General features: G+C 36.0%; 1 protein-coding gene across 19 annotated transcripts in view; it reads right to left on the bottom strand.

The window, feature by feature from the left end:
- ANKS1A (ankyrin repeat and sterile alpha motif domain containing 1A) overlaps window positions 1-16,712 on the bottom strand; it is a 119,410-nt gene that overhangs the window by 85,172 nt on the left and 17,526 nt on the right. For 14 of the 19 annotated variants that reach the window (XM_039339165.1, XM_039339189.1, XM_039339223.1 and 11 more), the window contains 3 exons: window positions 7,898-7,978; window positions 2,809-2,965; window positions 1,077-1,139 (listed from right to left, as the gene is read on the bottom strand). In XM_039339165.1, the coding sequence (XP_039195099.1) occupies window positions 1,077-1,139; window positions 2,809-2,965; window positions 7,898-7,978 (301 nt within the window). The remainder of the gene's footprint in view (window positions 1-1,076; window positions 1,140-2,808; window positions 2,966-7,897; window positions 7,979-16,712) is intronic. The other 5 variants (XM_039339208.1, XM_039339243.1, XM_039339314.1 and 2 more) reach the window with 2 other exon arrangements.

Genomic DNA, 16,712 nt, shown 5'->3' with positions numbered 1-16,712 from the left:
CTGAAAAATACAGAGATTGAATATGGCTTCTGAAACTTCCTTAATGTCCAAAAACTATCATAGACATATAGGTAAAACTGAGCAAGCAGAGTGATGCTGTAATCCTCACCAAAACTTGTACATTATGAATCTTAGTACTATGCAGACTATAATTTACTATATCAAACATTAATGTTTACTCTACATTTACAGACTATATTCACTGCGGTCTGAATCTATAAAAGCATGTAATTTAAACTAATTCACCCTGTTTATCTCCAACTCTGATAATCTCAATATATTTAAAACCATACCCTTAGAGCCCAATTTGATTTGGACCTCAAAAATCAATATGTAAGCTAATCCAATATGATGGTCTAAAAATTAAAATAATTAATTTACAACAAACATTTATTTTGAGATTCATTATAACAAGGAATCATTTAAGATACTTCTAAATATTCTATTAGATTATCTGTTAAGTAATTTAAGATTATTTTCAATATTTTCGGATTTGCTTTTCTATTTTTCTTATGATTATTAGAAGCAGAAGGCTATAGGCCATATACAGTTTAAGAGAGAATCAGATGTGAAAAAGGAACTAGTGAAATAAGAAAAAATGAACATACTTTCACACAAATGGATACATGCATACATCCACATAGACAATAAAGGCATTATTATCCTCATCCAAGCACTAACAAAAATAGTTCTGTGTTATGTAGCATCATTACTATTAACAAAATGAAGTTCAGTATTGCTAAGAATGCACACTTGTTTTGGATAATATACCATAAACATTATCAATATTATTCCCTTTCTTATTAAATAGGGAAACAATACCAGAATGTTTTGAAATTATATTTTTGAATGCTATTACTGCTTTGGGAATCAACAAGTAACCAAGTAGAAAGCACTGGTAGACCTTGTTAACATCAAGTAAACTTTTACCAACCAGCCAAATCAAACATGGCTTAATACAAATATCACATTAAAGAGATAGGCAGTATCAATGAACTAGATGACAAGGCTTCTAAGAGCACAAAAATACAAGTTGGAGTAATGATACAGTGAAATCCTGTCAGCAAAGTACACACCTTGGCATTGATATAGGGGTCAAAGGGGCCGTACTTTTTGAGTTCTTTGATCTCAAGAGCATTCTACAAAAAGGAGAGGAAAAGAAAATGTGATGATGAAATGGCAGGATATAGTAAAAAAGCAGTGAGTGATTCTGAAGGGAAGAAATGATAGAACATGACAATATTTCATTCCAATGAAAAGGAATCAAGTAAACTAGCCATTCCAGCTGTCAATAGTTGATCATGCATATTGTTTTAAAGACAACATGCAAAGCTCAACTAAAAATCTTATGTTCTCTATTTAACACTTCACTATGACATTTTACAAATATTTGGCCTCATGCTAGCTATAGATTGCAAGAGCCTTCATTTTCATATGGCCCCATCCAATTTATTAACGAATTGCAAATGGCATTGTAAAATTGAAAATGTTAACAATAAAATGATTGACAAAGTTTTTTTCCCTAGAAGCACAATAAACAATATCTGACAAAAAAGATTTCCAAACAATATTATTAAAAACTTTTGAATGTGTACATTTGGCTATTCAATCACAAAAAACATTACTAGTCAGCAAATGAACTTCTTTGAATATTTGTAAGAGACTATGCTAAGCTGCTTGTTAACACAGGTAATAAGCCTCACAATCATGAGTTTGTTATAATTTTACTTTCCGCAAGAAAAAAGTTACCGGTCTATGGACAATAGACCCCTGGGGCCTCATTCTTGGTGATGCCTTCTATGATATAACTTACAGCTGGATACCCAGTGCTTCTCAACATTATTGGCCTTCCAAAGAGCTCTGAAAACTTTACTTTTTAGAAATGCATTTGTGGAAGTTGAGGTTTAGCCTACCTCCATGGATGTCTGTTAAATGTCTGTTAAATGTTTTATGTGAGATAAGTGTTTGATCCTTTGTTTTGTCTTTCTGTAAGCTGCTTTGATTTCTGGGAATATGTATTCAGCAGCATAGATGTCTTAGTAAACAAATACATACATACAACTAAAGGCAAGTGAAATAATTTCATGAGAAAACTCACTAGTATTCCCAATATTTCTCTTTCTCCATATACTAGTCCCGGTTTAATTTGGAGCAATATTGTAAGAGTTTACCTGGTCTTGATACCAATACTAGCACTAAGAGGTGTATATGTCTATCCGTGTACACAAGAAAGTTTTCAATCATACAAGTCAAATGGTAGCATTTTAAACAACAGAAACAATTGCTGTTTTTCTTCCATTTGAGCACAGCATTTTAGTAAATTAATTATTAATATCTGAAAGCTGTATTGTAGTTAACTGCACAAGATTAGCTTACTAAGCATAAGTAGTAAAGCAGTATAAGCTAACTACAAAATGTGGCAAAAAGAGAATAAAGCTGTTTAGATTTGTTTCACCACAGAAATAAACGGATGCACCAACTATGTCAAATTTCAAACTGTGCAGAAAATTGTGGCATAGGATGGGGGTGGGGTATAGGAATAATGATTAAAATTCTCCCATTGTATATGAACCAATTCAGCCATTGTTCATTTCTAAGTTCTCAATCTGATCAACCAAAAATACAGCTTTCAGGATACAATTTTTCAAATTTGCTGAACAATAATAGTATTTAACCTTTAGCCATTTCTCAAGCAAGATGTCAAACAACAAATTCATTCTTGCAGATGCTGTATTCATCCCCTCCTATGGAATAACACAACAAACCATGTAAGATCATTAAGAGCACAAAAAAGGAACATATTCAGACCTGCTCATTTACTTTAGTGTGGGAGGGTCCCTGGTGTATTAGCAGTTTCACTATTTCAGCATCTCCCTTCCAAGCTGCCAAATGGAGAGGATAACAGCCTTTGCAGTCAGCCACATTCGTTAATGCATCATTTCTCAACAGAACTTCCACAACATCCCTGAGGACGGAATAATGCCATGAAATTTCAGAAGAATTTTGACAATCAAAATCAAACAGTAAATTGGATACATGTGTTAATAAGAATATCAGTTTGTAATCAGTCAACTTGGAAAACATTTCCAAATTCAAATATTCACCAGGGTTGCTTCAAAACTGGAAAGTGAAAACAGCCTATGTTCATCCACCAAAAGAAAATAACGTTGCAATTCACTAACTGGGAGGTAACTTTCAGCCTAGTTGATGAAATGTATCTATATAAACAGGCTTAGGGTTAATGCATTAGGAATGCATTTAGTTATTCAAACTATCTATAAGCAGACAAGTGTTTAAATCTAATTTGCAAGAATAAACTTTTTTTTCCTTATGAGTTAGATATACAGTTTATTTGATTATTTTCTTAACAAATTAATATGGCTGCCCATCTACCTAAAGGAAGTCTGGATGATGAACAAGAATAAAAATACAATTACTAAGTACCATTAAAGCAAAACAGACAGTGCTGAGGCCCTAATAAGACTCACATCCATAGATCAAACATATCATGCTAGCTTCATTATGATCCTAATCCTAGTGCCACATCTTGATTGTTTTCCTTATGACCAACCAGATTGGGGCATCCATATCTCTAAGAGGAGGTTATTCCTTAAGGCAGACACCACGACAGAGAAAGTAAAATTCCAAACTCCAACCTGGCAAGACTGTTCCATCAAGAAGACCCAGATTTAGATGGATGAACAGAACCATTAGGGATAGGCAGTCCCACAAGTAATTTGTCCTTATGCCATATAGAACTTTAAAGGTGATAATCAGCATTTTAAATTCAACCAGAAATCCACTGGAAGCCAATGCAGCTCATGCAGCATCTGTGTTACATAGATGTTACTCCGGTGCTGCTATATGTGCCCTGGCCATTGTATTCTGGACCAGTGAAGTTTTCAAATGCTCTTGAAAAGATATGCCATACAGAACACATTGGAAATGGGAGGTAGCAAAGGCATAAGTGACTGTCAGCAATGATTCCAGATCTAGAAAAGGTGAAACTGGCACATAAAATATATTTGTGCAAAGGTTCTCCTGGCTACAGTTGCCATCTGCTATTCAGGCTGCCACTGAGTCCAAGTGGACCGGCAGTATATACCAACTCTGACCAGGAAAGTATAACTTCAGTCAGAATTAAAGATGGTAAATCAACAGATTTGAGGTGGCCCTAAAAAACAACAGCCATTCAGTCCTGTCAAGATTGGGCTGAAGCCGGATCTTCTCCAGCCAGATTTTTACAGCTTCTAGGTACTGGGAAGACACTTACCCAGCACCACTTGTATGGTCACAGATGTAAAACTGAGACCCATGCCATAAAGAGTAAGAAAGATGATCTTGATGGAGATATGCATGATTTGCTACCGCAGGCAATGGGGTATGTCTGTACGAGATATATTTTAAATCTACAATAGACAGATAGTATCTTGATATTATAGCTTAGACAGAATTCTACAAATTATTGAACTAGGAGGACAAGTTGCATGATTCTGTTACTACAGCCAATTTCAAGAAAAGTAATTTTAGCCTTGCTCTGGAGTGGATTTTTTTCACTTGGTCTAGCTCAGAAGTAGGCAACCTTGGCTCTTTTATGACTCGTGGACTTCAATTCCCAGAATTGCTGGCTCAGGAATTCTGGGAGTTGAAATCCACGAGTCATAAAAGAGCCAAGGTTGCCTACCCCTGGTCTAGCTAGTGCATTGACATATGCAATCAATTATCTCCCCCAGAGGTTTCATGAAGATGGTAAATACAAGAGAAAATTAAGCCTTGTAACACCCCAAAAGTAGAGGTCTAAAGATGGACCTCTCCTCCTCACATGCCAACTGGAACCATCCTTGGAGAAAAGAGAACTAGATCTCCTACTCCCAATAAGACCTCCTACTCCCAACATGTCAGCCAGTTGAGAAGGATGCCATAATTGATGGTACTGAAAACCAATGAGAGGTCAAATGGATACACCATACCCATTCCAAGCCCACCAGTGTGATCAATTGCATCTCAGTGCTATAAGTATCCTAGCCTGAAACCAAATTATAACAGGTCCAGATAATTTGCTTTGTCTACAGCCCTTTGAAATTGTAGACCTACCACCTTCTCAATAGTCTTTCCCAAAAAGGGAACATTAGATATTGAGAAAAAATTGTCCAGTAGTAACTTCTTGAGAAGGGGTAAACCACTGTCTCCTTCAGGGCACATGGAACCATCCCCTTTTACAAAAAAGCATTTACTACTGATTAGCTACATGTCACCTACCTAAATGTCACCTCTCAGGATGCCTTGACCAACCAGAAGGGACAGAACCTAACATGTAGGTAACAGAATCATCAACCTAAGGACTTACTTGGAAGTAATCAAATCAAATCAAACCTAGATAACTGGACAAGCCCAAGCCAAAGGTCATCTCCATAGGACCAGCACAGGCAGACGCTACCTCTGAGTAGATTTTAGGCACTTTAACAGATGTTTTACATAATCTTCATAGCACGCTTGCAAAGGTTCCTATGGCCCTTTCTTATCCTTATTAAAGCTTTTGATTTCACTGTTTCAGCATATATTGTTTACTTGTATTGTATAAACAACTGTGTAAAGAAATTATCAGCAAAGATCATGATTTTTTCAAATTAAAGGATAACAAGCAAGTAGCCAATGCTCATTCTTTCTCAAAGATGCAAATGAACTGCAAATTATGCTGATTACACAGCTGCAAGTGAACAACTGTAGAGCCTGTTCTTCTAGACTGCTAACATGTTGGGGAGGGCCCAGAATGGGATAAAAAAAAAAAAAAAAAAAGAGTAGCAAAAGAATCTGTGGTGAGTTTAGCCAATTATAGTGTTGTGGAGGAGAGGTAAACCTTAACAAATACTGAAAATGAAACACTGAACTTATTCTGTTTGTTTGTTTATAAAAGGATACAGAGAATCCACAGCTGCATTGTCTGTTCATTACTCTAGAAAAAGAATTTTCTTTTGCAGCCTTTAAATGGCAGTAAAGAGCAACTTTCCAGCCAATGTAAGGACTGAGAAACATACTGATAACAGCTCTCCAGAACAGAATAGATATAGATGTGAAAGGCAAGTACTCTTCAGTCCCACAGAAATAATTTGCTGCTCAATTTAAAAAAAAACCTAAAGAACAACATATGTTCATAAAAAGAAGAAAACAGTGAAGGAGGAAAATTTCATGAAAATGCAACATTACTAATAATTTTGTTTTCCTATTGGGGATGGAAAGTACTACTTTTACTTGGGAATTACTAAAGCAGTTCCAATATGTTCTGATTTCAGCAAAGCATTTATTAAAACAGGCCATAGTATTCTGATTAGCAAACTAGTTACATGTTGGCTGTATAGAAGGACAATTAAATGAATATACTGCTGGCATGAAAGCTCACACTGGGTGTTTGTTAATTGCTATTCATTAAGAAGAACCACAATGAAAGTTAAGTGGGATGCTATAAGACTCAGGCCTTGTCCGTGTATTCAACATCTATATTAGGGACTTAAATGAGGTGCTAAAGGAATGCTTGTCAAATGTGCAGATCACATAACATTGGCTAGGATAGCTATGGCATAGAAGACAAAACTACTGTATTTTCCGGTGTATAAGACGACTGGGCGCATAAAACGACCCCCAAATTTTGAGAAGATTTTCATGGTTTAGAAAGTCGTCTTATACGCCGGAAAATACGATAACAGTCAAAATAAACTTGAGAAATTAAGATACTGGCTGATGACAAAAGATTAAATTTTAAGAGAAAGAAGTGGAGAACAGAGATAGATGCACAGATTTAAAATTGGGGATATATGACCGGCAGCAGAGTTTGTAATAGAGGCCTTGGAGTACTAATTGAGTACAGACTAAATATGGAAAGTACAAATAGAATCCTTTGTGGATTTGGACATGTTCATGTAGAATCTGGACAGCCAGTTTTGGGGGGTGCTTTAAACTAGACTCCTAACAAAGTAACTAAAGTAATTTTAGGATTTTAGCAAAATCCCTATTAAATCATGTAAACTAAATATTATAATAACTTATTAAATATATATGTCTCCCAACTGTCTCTGGGCTGCAGAAGTAATCGCTACATTTCAAAATTTCTCATCCCACTATAACCAATGTATAACAAGCATGAGAAAATGAATCTTGAAAAGTCTTTTGCTTCTCCTCTTTAAAGAAAAGCTTTCTGGATTGATGAAGATGAACAGAGAAACTGCAGTTTCTCTGTATAAGCATTATATGTAAGTATGCTGATGATACTCAATTTTATCACTCTATTCCTGGTAATTCAAGTGATGCTACTGCCGCCCTCTCGCAGTGCCTAGAGCAGAGGTCCCCAACCTTTTGGGCACCAGGGATCGGTTACATGGAGAGAGGTTTTTCCATGGACCAGAGGGGGCATAGTTTTATGTGCTGCCTGCATCCTGTGGATTGGGCTTTCCTTGTTGTGCGGACTGGTTGCTGGCATGCCGCGCCAGGACCGGAGGTTGGGGACCCCTGGCCTAGAGGCTGTGTGGGCCTGGATGGGGGATGACAGTCTTCAGCTGAACCCTGGCAAGGCCGAATGGCTTTGGCTCTTCAGAGCTTCAAGATTTGGGACTTTAATTAAATTAATTATGGAAAGGGTTGCAGATGAACCTGATCCATAACTTAGGGGTTCTTCTGGACTCACAGCTCCTGCTCAAAGAGGAGGTGGCAGTCATGTCTAAAATACCAAAATATCAACATCTCTGAATAAATACATTTAACAATAATATGGCATAGTGCACTGCATAATCCTGATGATTATGATATTTGAAGGAAGCTATTTGCAAAGTGCTATAGGGTTTATTTAGTTTTAGCTACTTTAATAGGCTGGTTGTTTAAAAAGTTATTTGAGACACAGGAAACTTACTTGTGCCCATTCAAAGCAGCATGATGCAATGGAGAGTATCCAGTACTGTCAACACAGTTCACATTTGGTCCTCTCCAGATACTGTAAAGCAAAAGTAAATAAATAATTATTATACATTAAGACACAGTGTATGGTAAATAAACAGTATCAGACTGAGACAGATTTTCTGAGAATAACACTAAAAAAACATACTCTGTAATCACAAACTAAGACACAATATTAACTTGCTGCTATCTTAAACAAAAAAACAACAACAGGTGATCACAGAGATGGATTATCCCAATTATCTAATCAGTATTTTATTACTATTTCAATGGTTATTATTTATATCTGTGATAGCACTCTTCAGGCAATATTCAAGCGAATTGATCCACAAGTAGCACAAGCTGCAATGAAGCAATATATAAAACAAAAGAGAAAATAAGGGAAGCTAGATAATTTGTTTTTGTCTCTACTGTACATGTTTATTTAAATGAATCTTTCATCTTCATCTTTTCTCCAATCTGATAACACAACTAGTTACCAATGAAAATATTCATAGTCCTACTAAATGCATTTTTACAGTCAGATCAATGTATTTTGCTTAAGAAATGAAAAACAATTTCATCATAAAACCAAGTCATAATACAGAAGGGCTATTTTTAAAACACTAGAAGTCAAATTAACTACCAAACCGGACACATTGGTTTACATGTATTGTGTGAGAGTACAGAATTTAGCAATACTACTGGAAATGCTTAGATTAATCTCCATAATAGCAAATGGGTGTGAAATGCACTATATAGTCAAAATGTTGGTTATAATTCAAGCATAGTAATATTTGGAAATCTCATATTGCTTTTGCAAATGATTTCTTTTTAAAACAAGTGACACACAAACACAATAATATTATAATATTTCATGATACTGAGTTTTCAAATCAGACTTCCTCCCTGAGAAGGTTCATTGTAGATTTGTAATAAAAATCACAAAATATCTCTGTATAAAGGATAATACAAAGAAACATAAATTACTAATTCCTATACTGCAAATTCATGAAGGCAGATTCCTAGAGGCAAAAGAAGTGTTATGATATCTTAAAATTAATAATGCTGAAATACATTAATTCAAATTTTTGTGAAGTCCTGACAAATATTTTATCTTTTATGCTTTACTGCAGGGGTCCCCAACCCTCGGTCCATGGACTGGCACAGGGCTGCAACATGCCAGAAAGTGGGCCGCGCAAACAAGCAAAGCCCCATCTGCAGGATGCAGGCAGCATGTGAAATCAGGCCAAAACCTCTCTACATGGAACCAGTCCCTGGTGCCCAAAAGGTTGGGGGGGGGGGTCGGTGCTTTACTGGTTTTACTATATTTTTTGTTTGTTTGATTGATTGCTGTGAATCAATCAAATGATAATAATTTAATAATTTAATAAATTATTATTATTATAGCATTGAAATATTGCATATACAAAGGTAAAGATAACCTCAAAATGCCTACATACAAAAACAATTCAAACTAAATGAAGTCTTAATTGCTTTTATTAATGGCAGCATAAATCTATTAAAATGCTTCACCTTTTCTCTTCTGTTTTTAGAAGTACCGGTAGTGCTAATAAGTGCTATTAGTACTGAGTAATAATTCTCAAATATTACCATGCTTGAATTTAAAACTAACATGAGCACAGATTATTTGCAAGTGATTATATTGCTCATTTCACACTTATTTGTTTTCTCATTATTTTATAGCAAAATGAACACTTATGTAAACTGGAAAAGCATAATTTCCTGTAAAGGCATGATGAGTTTGTAATGAGATGATGTTTAGTATTCTTATGCCTTCCTTAGTCATCCATAGTAAAATAAATATCAAGTAGTGTCCACAACTGAGTTTACAAACTATAAGCTCCTTACAAGTTAACAATTCTAAACCACTAAGTCAGGGGTGTCAAACTCGCAACGTCACATGATGTGTTGTGACGTATCGCAACTTTTTTGCCATTGCCGGCAATGGGGTAGGCGCAGTTTCGCTATGATGCACCCGGCCCGTGGGCCGGCAGTTTGACACCCCTGCACTAAGGAAATAACTCATAGTGCCTAAGTATAAGATAATTTTTAAAATGAAGAACAGAATCAAGGACCTCTTTAAAAAGCAATTTCTCTTGACTCCAAGGGTATTAAGGAAATACAGTTTATTCTATAGTAGCATGACAATTTTAAGGAGAAATGACATTATAAGTACCTTAAGCTCTGAATTACAAAGTTAATTCAAACAAATTCTCATCAGCTGAATGAAGACTTAATCAGGTTTCACTGCCAATTACACTGCGACACATTATGGCACAAATAGTACTTAATATTCTAGTCTTGTTTGGTATGTGTAATGTTCTAATATTAGCATTTCAATTTTTATAGGAGAAAACAAGCATTTCTGAATTCAAGATGTTTTTAGCAGCATACAACAATGACACCAACATGTTAAAAATGAAATAATTAGCTCCTGGCTGAGCCACAGTATGAGATTTTTCCAAATAAATGGAGGTTAGTTTAATTATTTTTTGTTTTATATTCTTATCTGAAAGATGCAAAAATATATTTAATAATAATTTGGTATTTAATAAGGAAGTGAGGGAAGAAAAAACAAGGGAGAAGGATTAAATTAAATTAATAATTTATACGAAAACAATATGACTGGTAAAAATAGTTCATAGTTGCAATTTATTGTTTGTATAAGCTTATATTGTTTAAGAAACAAAAGTCATCTTAGGAATGAAGATTTCATTTCTGTGATACAATTCTGTAACATCTGTTGGATGATACTTACAGATGGATACATATATTATTCCTCAAAAAGCCTTCAAAAGAGTTATAACAGTAGCATATATCTATGAATGTATCTTTACTTCAAAGAAGTACACTTTCAATAATATGGAATTGTGCAACGAATGCTTTTCATCTTTCAAGGAACCAACTATTTTTTAATTAAGATTTTATGAAATTTGAGCAGTGGTGGGATTCAGATATGTGAACAACCGGTTTTCTGTGTGGATGCCGCTTCTGGAAGTCCATTCTGGGCCTGGGCAACAAAAAATTAGCTACTGGTTCTGATGAAGTGGTGTGAACTGGCTGAATCCCACCACTGGATTTGAGGCATTTTCCATATTACTCTACATTGGATTTGCCAGGAAACCATTCAGGCACTGAAAAGATCAAGAGGCTTTTTTTTGGGGGGGGGGGAGAAGTTGGTTATTATTTGAATCTTAATTCTGCCAATTTGGTTTGATGGGTTTGTGTTTTGTTTGCTAATCTGCTCACTAGCACAAGGACCTGCTGCAGCTTCTCATAACTCTTGAGCTAACTGTCCTCTTTTAGGACAGTTAACCATTTCTGAACTGATGCTTTTTAGGAAATGAGCCTAAGAAACTGAGGTGAATAGGTGCAAGATAATCCTTGACTTATGACTGTAATTAAGTTAGGCAAGTATGGACATACATTGACAGTCATAAAGCAAGTCATCCATGTAACCAACCTGATGTTTTGTGATGGAGATCAAGTGAACACTGCAGTTGTTAAGCAACAGCCACAAATGCTGCCCAGTTGCCAAGCATCCAAAATGCAGACATGTGACTGCGGGGGGGGGGGAAACTGTTAGAATTTTGGAACCAGATCATGAGTACCTTTTGGGGGACGAACTCTGTCGTAACTCTGAACTGTTAACCAACTGGTTATAAGTCAAAGACAACTTACAATGAGTTTGTCAACCTCACCACCAACAAAAAAAAAAATACTTGAGATAATATCATTTTGAGCAGACATGTCAAAAACAAGGCCCGGGGGCCGGATGCAGCCCGCGAAGTGGTTTCATGTGGCCCACGAAGCCATCCTGGAAACAGTGAGGCCGGCCGGGAGCCAATGTACAATTTTGCGGTGGCCATCTATGCTGAAGCGCATTCAGTCTTAGCTCCACAAGGTCGTCTAGAAACAGCATGGAACCAGCCCCTGCCGTGTCGGCCCCGCCTCCTGGGTGCATGCTGGGGAGGTGTCACCCTTTGTGAGGAATGAAGAAATGGACCATGCTTGGCGCTTGCCCCGGTCCCACCCCCTTCTGCCAGAGACCCTCAGATCTGTCCCACTCTTGCCCAGGCCCCCACAGGCATCCTTGACGCAAACGATGTAGAGCTGGCCATGCCCACCCAGTAAGCCACACCCACTCCATCCATGCCCATCCAGTAGGCTACACCCACCCTGGCCACACCCACCCGGCCCCTCAAGGGCAACTGCAATGCTGAAGCAGCCCTCAATGAAATTGAGTTTGACACCCCTGATTTTGAGAGTTCTTAAAACATTTCAAATGTAAAATGGGCTGCCAAAATATGTAAGAGTTCCTTAACCTTGACCTCTATACTTGAGGACTGAGAACTTGTCCTGCTTCATTATCACCTTCATACTGTACAAGTAACAACAAGATAGCATTTACATATTAGGGTTGATGCAGAACAGATCAGAGCTAGAAAACACACCTTGTCTTTCAGAACTCTGCTTAAAACTCAACTGCAGGGACCCAAAGAAAGAGTTCAGGGTAATTAGAGTATAGGGTTTTTTTTTTTCTAAAATGAAATTTTTTTTTCTAGAAATTCTAAAGCCAGGAGAAATGTTTTTCTCATTCTTCTACTCAAACAGAAAATTGGGGAAAATGGGGATAGAATCTTTGACATATTTCCTTATGTATTGTAGGAGAGAACCATGTTAGGCTATGAGGTCAGCTCATGAAAGCTTAAGCCTTTACATAAAATGTGCTATAGTAGATGGAAAAGATGCAACTCTGATTTATTTATTGCCCTATCTAAAATCAGCTTGCTATTTCAGCTATAAAATTGCAGTATACAGAACAGTTATAAAATCAGCAAAATGTGGTGAATTCAGGATAACAATTTTGGATAATGTGCCTGTGCTACAGTATCAAATGTTGATCATCAGTTATAACCATAAGATGTAGAAATATATTTGTCTTTCAAAAAAGTAGCATATAATGCTTTTTTTCCAGCTCATTTGTGTTGTTCTGTTCTCTTGCAAATTTCAACGCTAAAGTCACAAAACCAGTTTCTTATAATTCCAAAACGTGCTTTGTCTTGTTGTGTAAGCAGGACAATCACTTTCTGTCTTCTAATCTTTATCCCAATAAATGGTCTCAGTCCCTTACATCCATCTTCAAGTCCTTTAAGTTGACAGAACAGAAAGCAATTTACCTGACTTTCTTTACAGTGGACAAGAGTAAATGTGCAAAATTGGAATTGAATCATCCTTTTTTTGCATGCAAAATTGGCAATGCAATTGGAACAATCTTATATTACCAAATATTGCCTGTCCTCAAGATAAGAACTGAAATAATTCTGTGTAGAAAAATCTTCCTGTTGCAGATTTTAGTGATAATGGGGGAGGAAGGGAAATTGCTTCATGCCTAAGGCAGGACTCGTGGTCTCCAGGTTTCTAGCCCGATGCTAGTTTAACCAATATAACAAACCGACTCTTAAATAGTTAACATAAGTAATAACCATTTATAGCTTTACCCCTGTATTTATATAACATGTCTCTTATTTTTCCTATGAACCATTAGTGGCCTTATCCACAAACATACCTTTTCTTTACATTCTCATTTAAACAATTTATGATTCTTGGCTACTGTCTTATTCTTCACTCATTATCAATTCAAAGAGAAACGCCTGCACTTGATTTCTCTATCAAAGAGTTATGATCATTCAATTTGTATGGTCACCCATCTCATCAAATGACTTTGGGCACCCAACATTTAAATAATAAAAACAATTTAAAACAATACAAAAATTAAAATAAAGAGCAGTTGAGAATAATTCACTCATTATAATCATTAAATTAACCAAGAAATGTCCCTGTAAAAACTCAAAGCTCCAGGTCTGGGCACAGTGCTATTCTTTAAGGACTTAAGAAAAACCAGCAGGGTAGGGGTCATCCTGATCTCTGAAGAGAGAATACTTCATAAGGTGAGTGCTATGGCAGAAAAGGAACTTAGGACTGACCACCTGGCATTACTTAGTCAACAGGACGTGAAGGAAGCTGATCCTGCCTGATCAGATCAGGTGGGAGAAACAACTGGGAAGAGACTATGCTGGTGCATACACTAGAAATTGCTAGCAAAGTACAGTAAGACAATATTTATGGGACTGTTAAAAAAATAGGTAGATATAAGACAATCTGATGAGCTAGAACTTTTGAGCTTGTGAATACGTGTACGTATATATATATATAATGGTGACCACATGGTAATTTGGTATCTAGGAAAGACCGTATTTATTTTCATGCCAAAACTTTGTGAATTGTGTGTGTGTATAACTTGGTAGGTTGACAAATCAAACTTTACTGTTTAAGAGAGGGCATAAGGACTGAACAATTGTATGAGCTTAATCTTTTAATATATGTGTGCAAGTATGTTAGTGAACACACAGTAGCTTGATAGTTATGCAAGACAATCTTTCTGAGCATTTCTCACAATTTGATGAGCCAAATCTTGTGAATTTTTTTTAAGTTCTATTTAAAAATATTAAAATTCTGCTTTCTATTTGTTGCCTTCTACCTGGACATTAACACACTACATGTGCTTAGTAAACAGTAATTCAAATTAATTATCCTTTCATTAATATAAATTACATAAGGAAGAGATTACATCATTGCAGAGATGAGAACTATAGACTGATCTATAAAAGGGACCCATACTTCACATAGCTACAAAAGTACAGAGAAAAATTATAAATTATAAACTAGAATTTCTACTTGTATATGCTAATTATTTTTAAAAGACTATTGTAATATACAACATAGTAAGAAAGATCACTATCAAAGTGGGAAAAAAGCTAGACACACTACTTCCAAGAAGCACTCAGACTGCAATCTTATACTCAGACATGCTCAGAAATGTCTTAAAATTAACTCAGTTGTATTTGACTCTGAAGAGTTATACTAAAGAAAGTCCATTTGACATAATGTTAAGGCATCAGGCTAGAAAAAGGGAGACTGTGAGTTATAGTCCCACCTTAGGCACAAGGTAAATGGGTGACCTTGGGCCAGTAATTCTCTCTTAGCCCTAGGAAGCATGCAATGACAGACCATTTCTGAAAAATCTTGCCAAGAAAACTGCAGGGACTTGTCCAAGCAATCTTTGAGTATCAGACACAATTGAATGGAAAGAAAAAACATATACTGGACTGCATTATAGCATACAGGATTAATATTGGATTTTAGAACTGGACTTCTAGAGAGTTTAAATGTCTGCAAAAATGTTTATCTGATGCAAACTATGTTTTAGTAAAATTAACAAGAAATTTTTGTTGGGTTTTAGCAGTATCATGAGAATGAATTTCTTCAAAATTCTGAACATAATAATGGATTCATTCTTTGCCTCAGTTATTTATTTGGCTTTTGTTGTCTTACAATCCAGCCCCTTGTTAGTTTGTTCTGCTGCTAAATATTCAGGCCAGTCAAATATTAAGAATATACCGTAGTTTTAAATGTTCAAGTTTCTTTATTTGTTTTTGTCAATTTTTTTGCTGGAAGCTTACTCAGGAATCTGTTTTCACTTCATTATAAAATAACCACTGTGAGGTAGCGGTGGAAGACCAAAAGCCACAATTTGGATTGTTTCTGATTTAAGAGTTTGTGCAAACAAACCAATTGTAGTTTACTGCAGTTAAGAAAATAGCTAAGCAATCCATACCTCTGGGTATTGTCTAAATTCAGCTAGTGTCATCCCAAGACCATTTAGTGAGTTGCATGGTTAAGTAAGGACATAAATCTGGACACCAGTTCACCCCTTTAATCTTCTAGAAGCAGGTTCAAAATATTTTTTCTTATCTTTCATCCCTTTTGGACAAGATTCAGGATTATTATCTGTGTTAAGAGAATTCTTGTATCAAAATTCACATTAGCATAGCTAGTTATAAGTAACTTATAGATAGACATTAAAGATACACATCATGGAAAATAGTTTTAAGCTTATTATAAATACAATATTTATAAGACCGAGCCAGAAAATGGGTAAGCCAATACTCCATTTATGGGCACTATTCAAAGTATGTGTCAGATCAGATTTAGATTTATTCAGTTAGATTCTGTCTCTTCATATCATATGGAGTTCGCTGAGTCACAATCTTGTTTTGTTACCTGAGAAATGTTTAAGCCTGTTAGTCCTGATGAAATGGCCAGAGTTCTTGAGATTGTGAATTTGGCCACCTGAGTTTTAGAAACATGTCCATTGGTTAAAGCCTTCCAGAAACAACATGTGGTTGGATCTATGTAGTAGTAAATGCTACTTCGAGGGAGGAGATGTTTTCATCTGTTCTGAAAGAAGCAGTCATTTGTTTTTTTTCTCAAGAAACCATTGTTTTATCCAAAAGATTTTGATAAAATAAAACCAGATTTGAGATATGGGAATGGGAAGAAGTCTTTTGCACTGTTAGTGTTTCATTTGAGATGAAGTTTGGGAGATGCCACAAAGTTCTACTCTCTCCCCATTACTTCTCAATACGTAAATGAAGCTGCTGGGTGAGTTGATCAAGCTCCATGGGGTAAAGCATATCCAGTATGCAAATGATACACACTTATATACATTTCTGACATGGGCTACCAAGATTTTTTTCTTTGTCTCGAGGCTATAGAGGTCTGGATAAGGAAGAACAGATTTCAGTTCTACTGGCAAGATAAGTAGCTATTGGTTCTGAAGTCTCCTGGATCCAGATATTTTCCACAGTTGGAGCAGTTGGAGGCATGGCTATGAATATCATTGCATAGTGTACCTATTGTGTACC

Source organism: Crotalus tigris, unplaced genomic scaffold (assembly GCF_016545835.1).
Source record: "Crotalus tigris isolate CLP2741 ecotype Arizona unplaced genomic scaffold, ASM1654583v1 scf7180000017550.10884619, whole genome shotgun sequence".
Classification (NCBI taxonomy): domain Eukaryota; kingdom Metazoa; phylum Chordata; class Lepidosauria; order Squamata; family Viperidae; genus Crotalus; species Crotalus tigris.
Note: the sequence above shows the minus strand (reverse complement) of the source record. Positions and strands in the feature narration are given on the sequence as shown.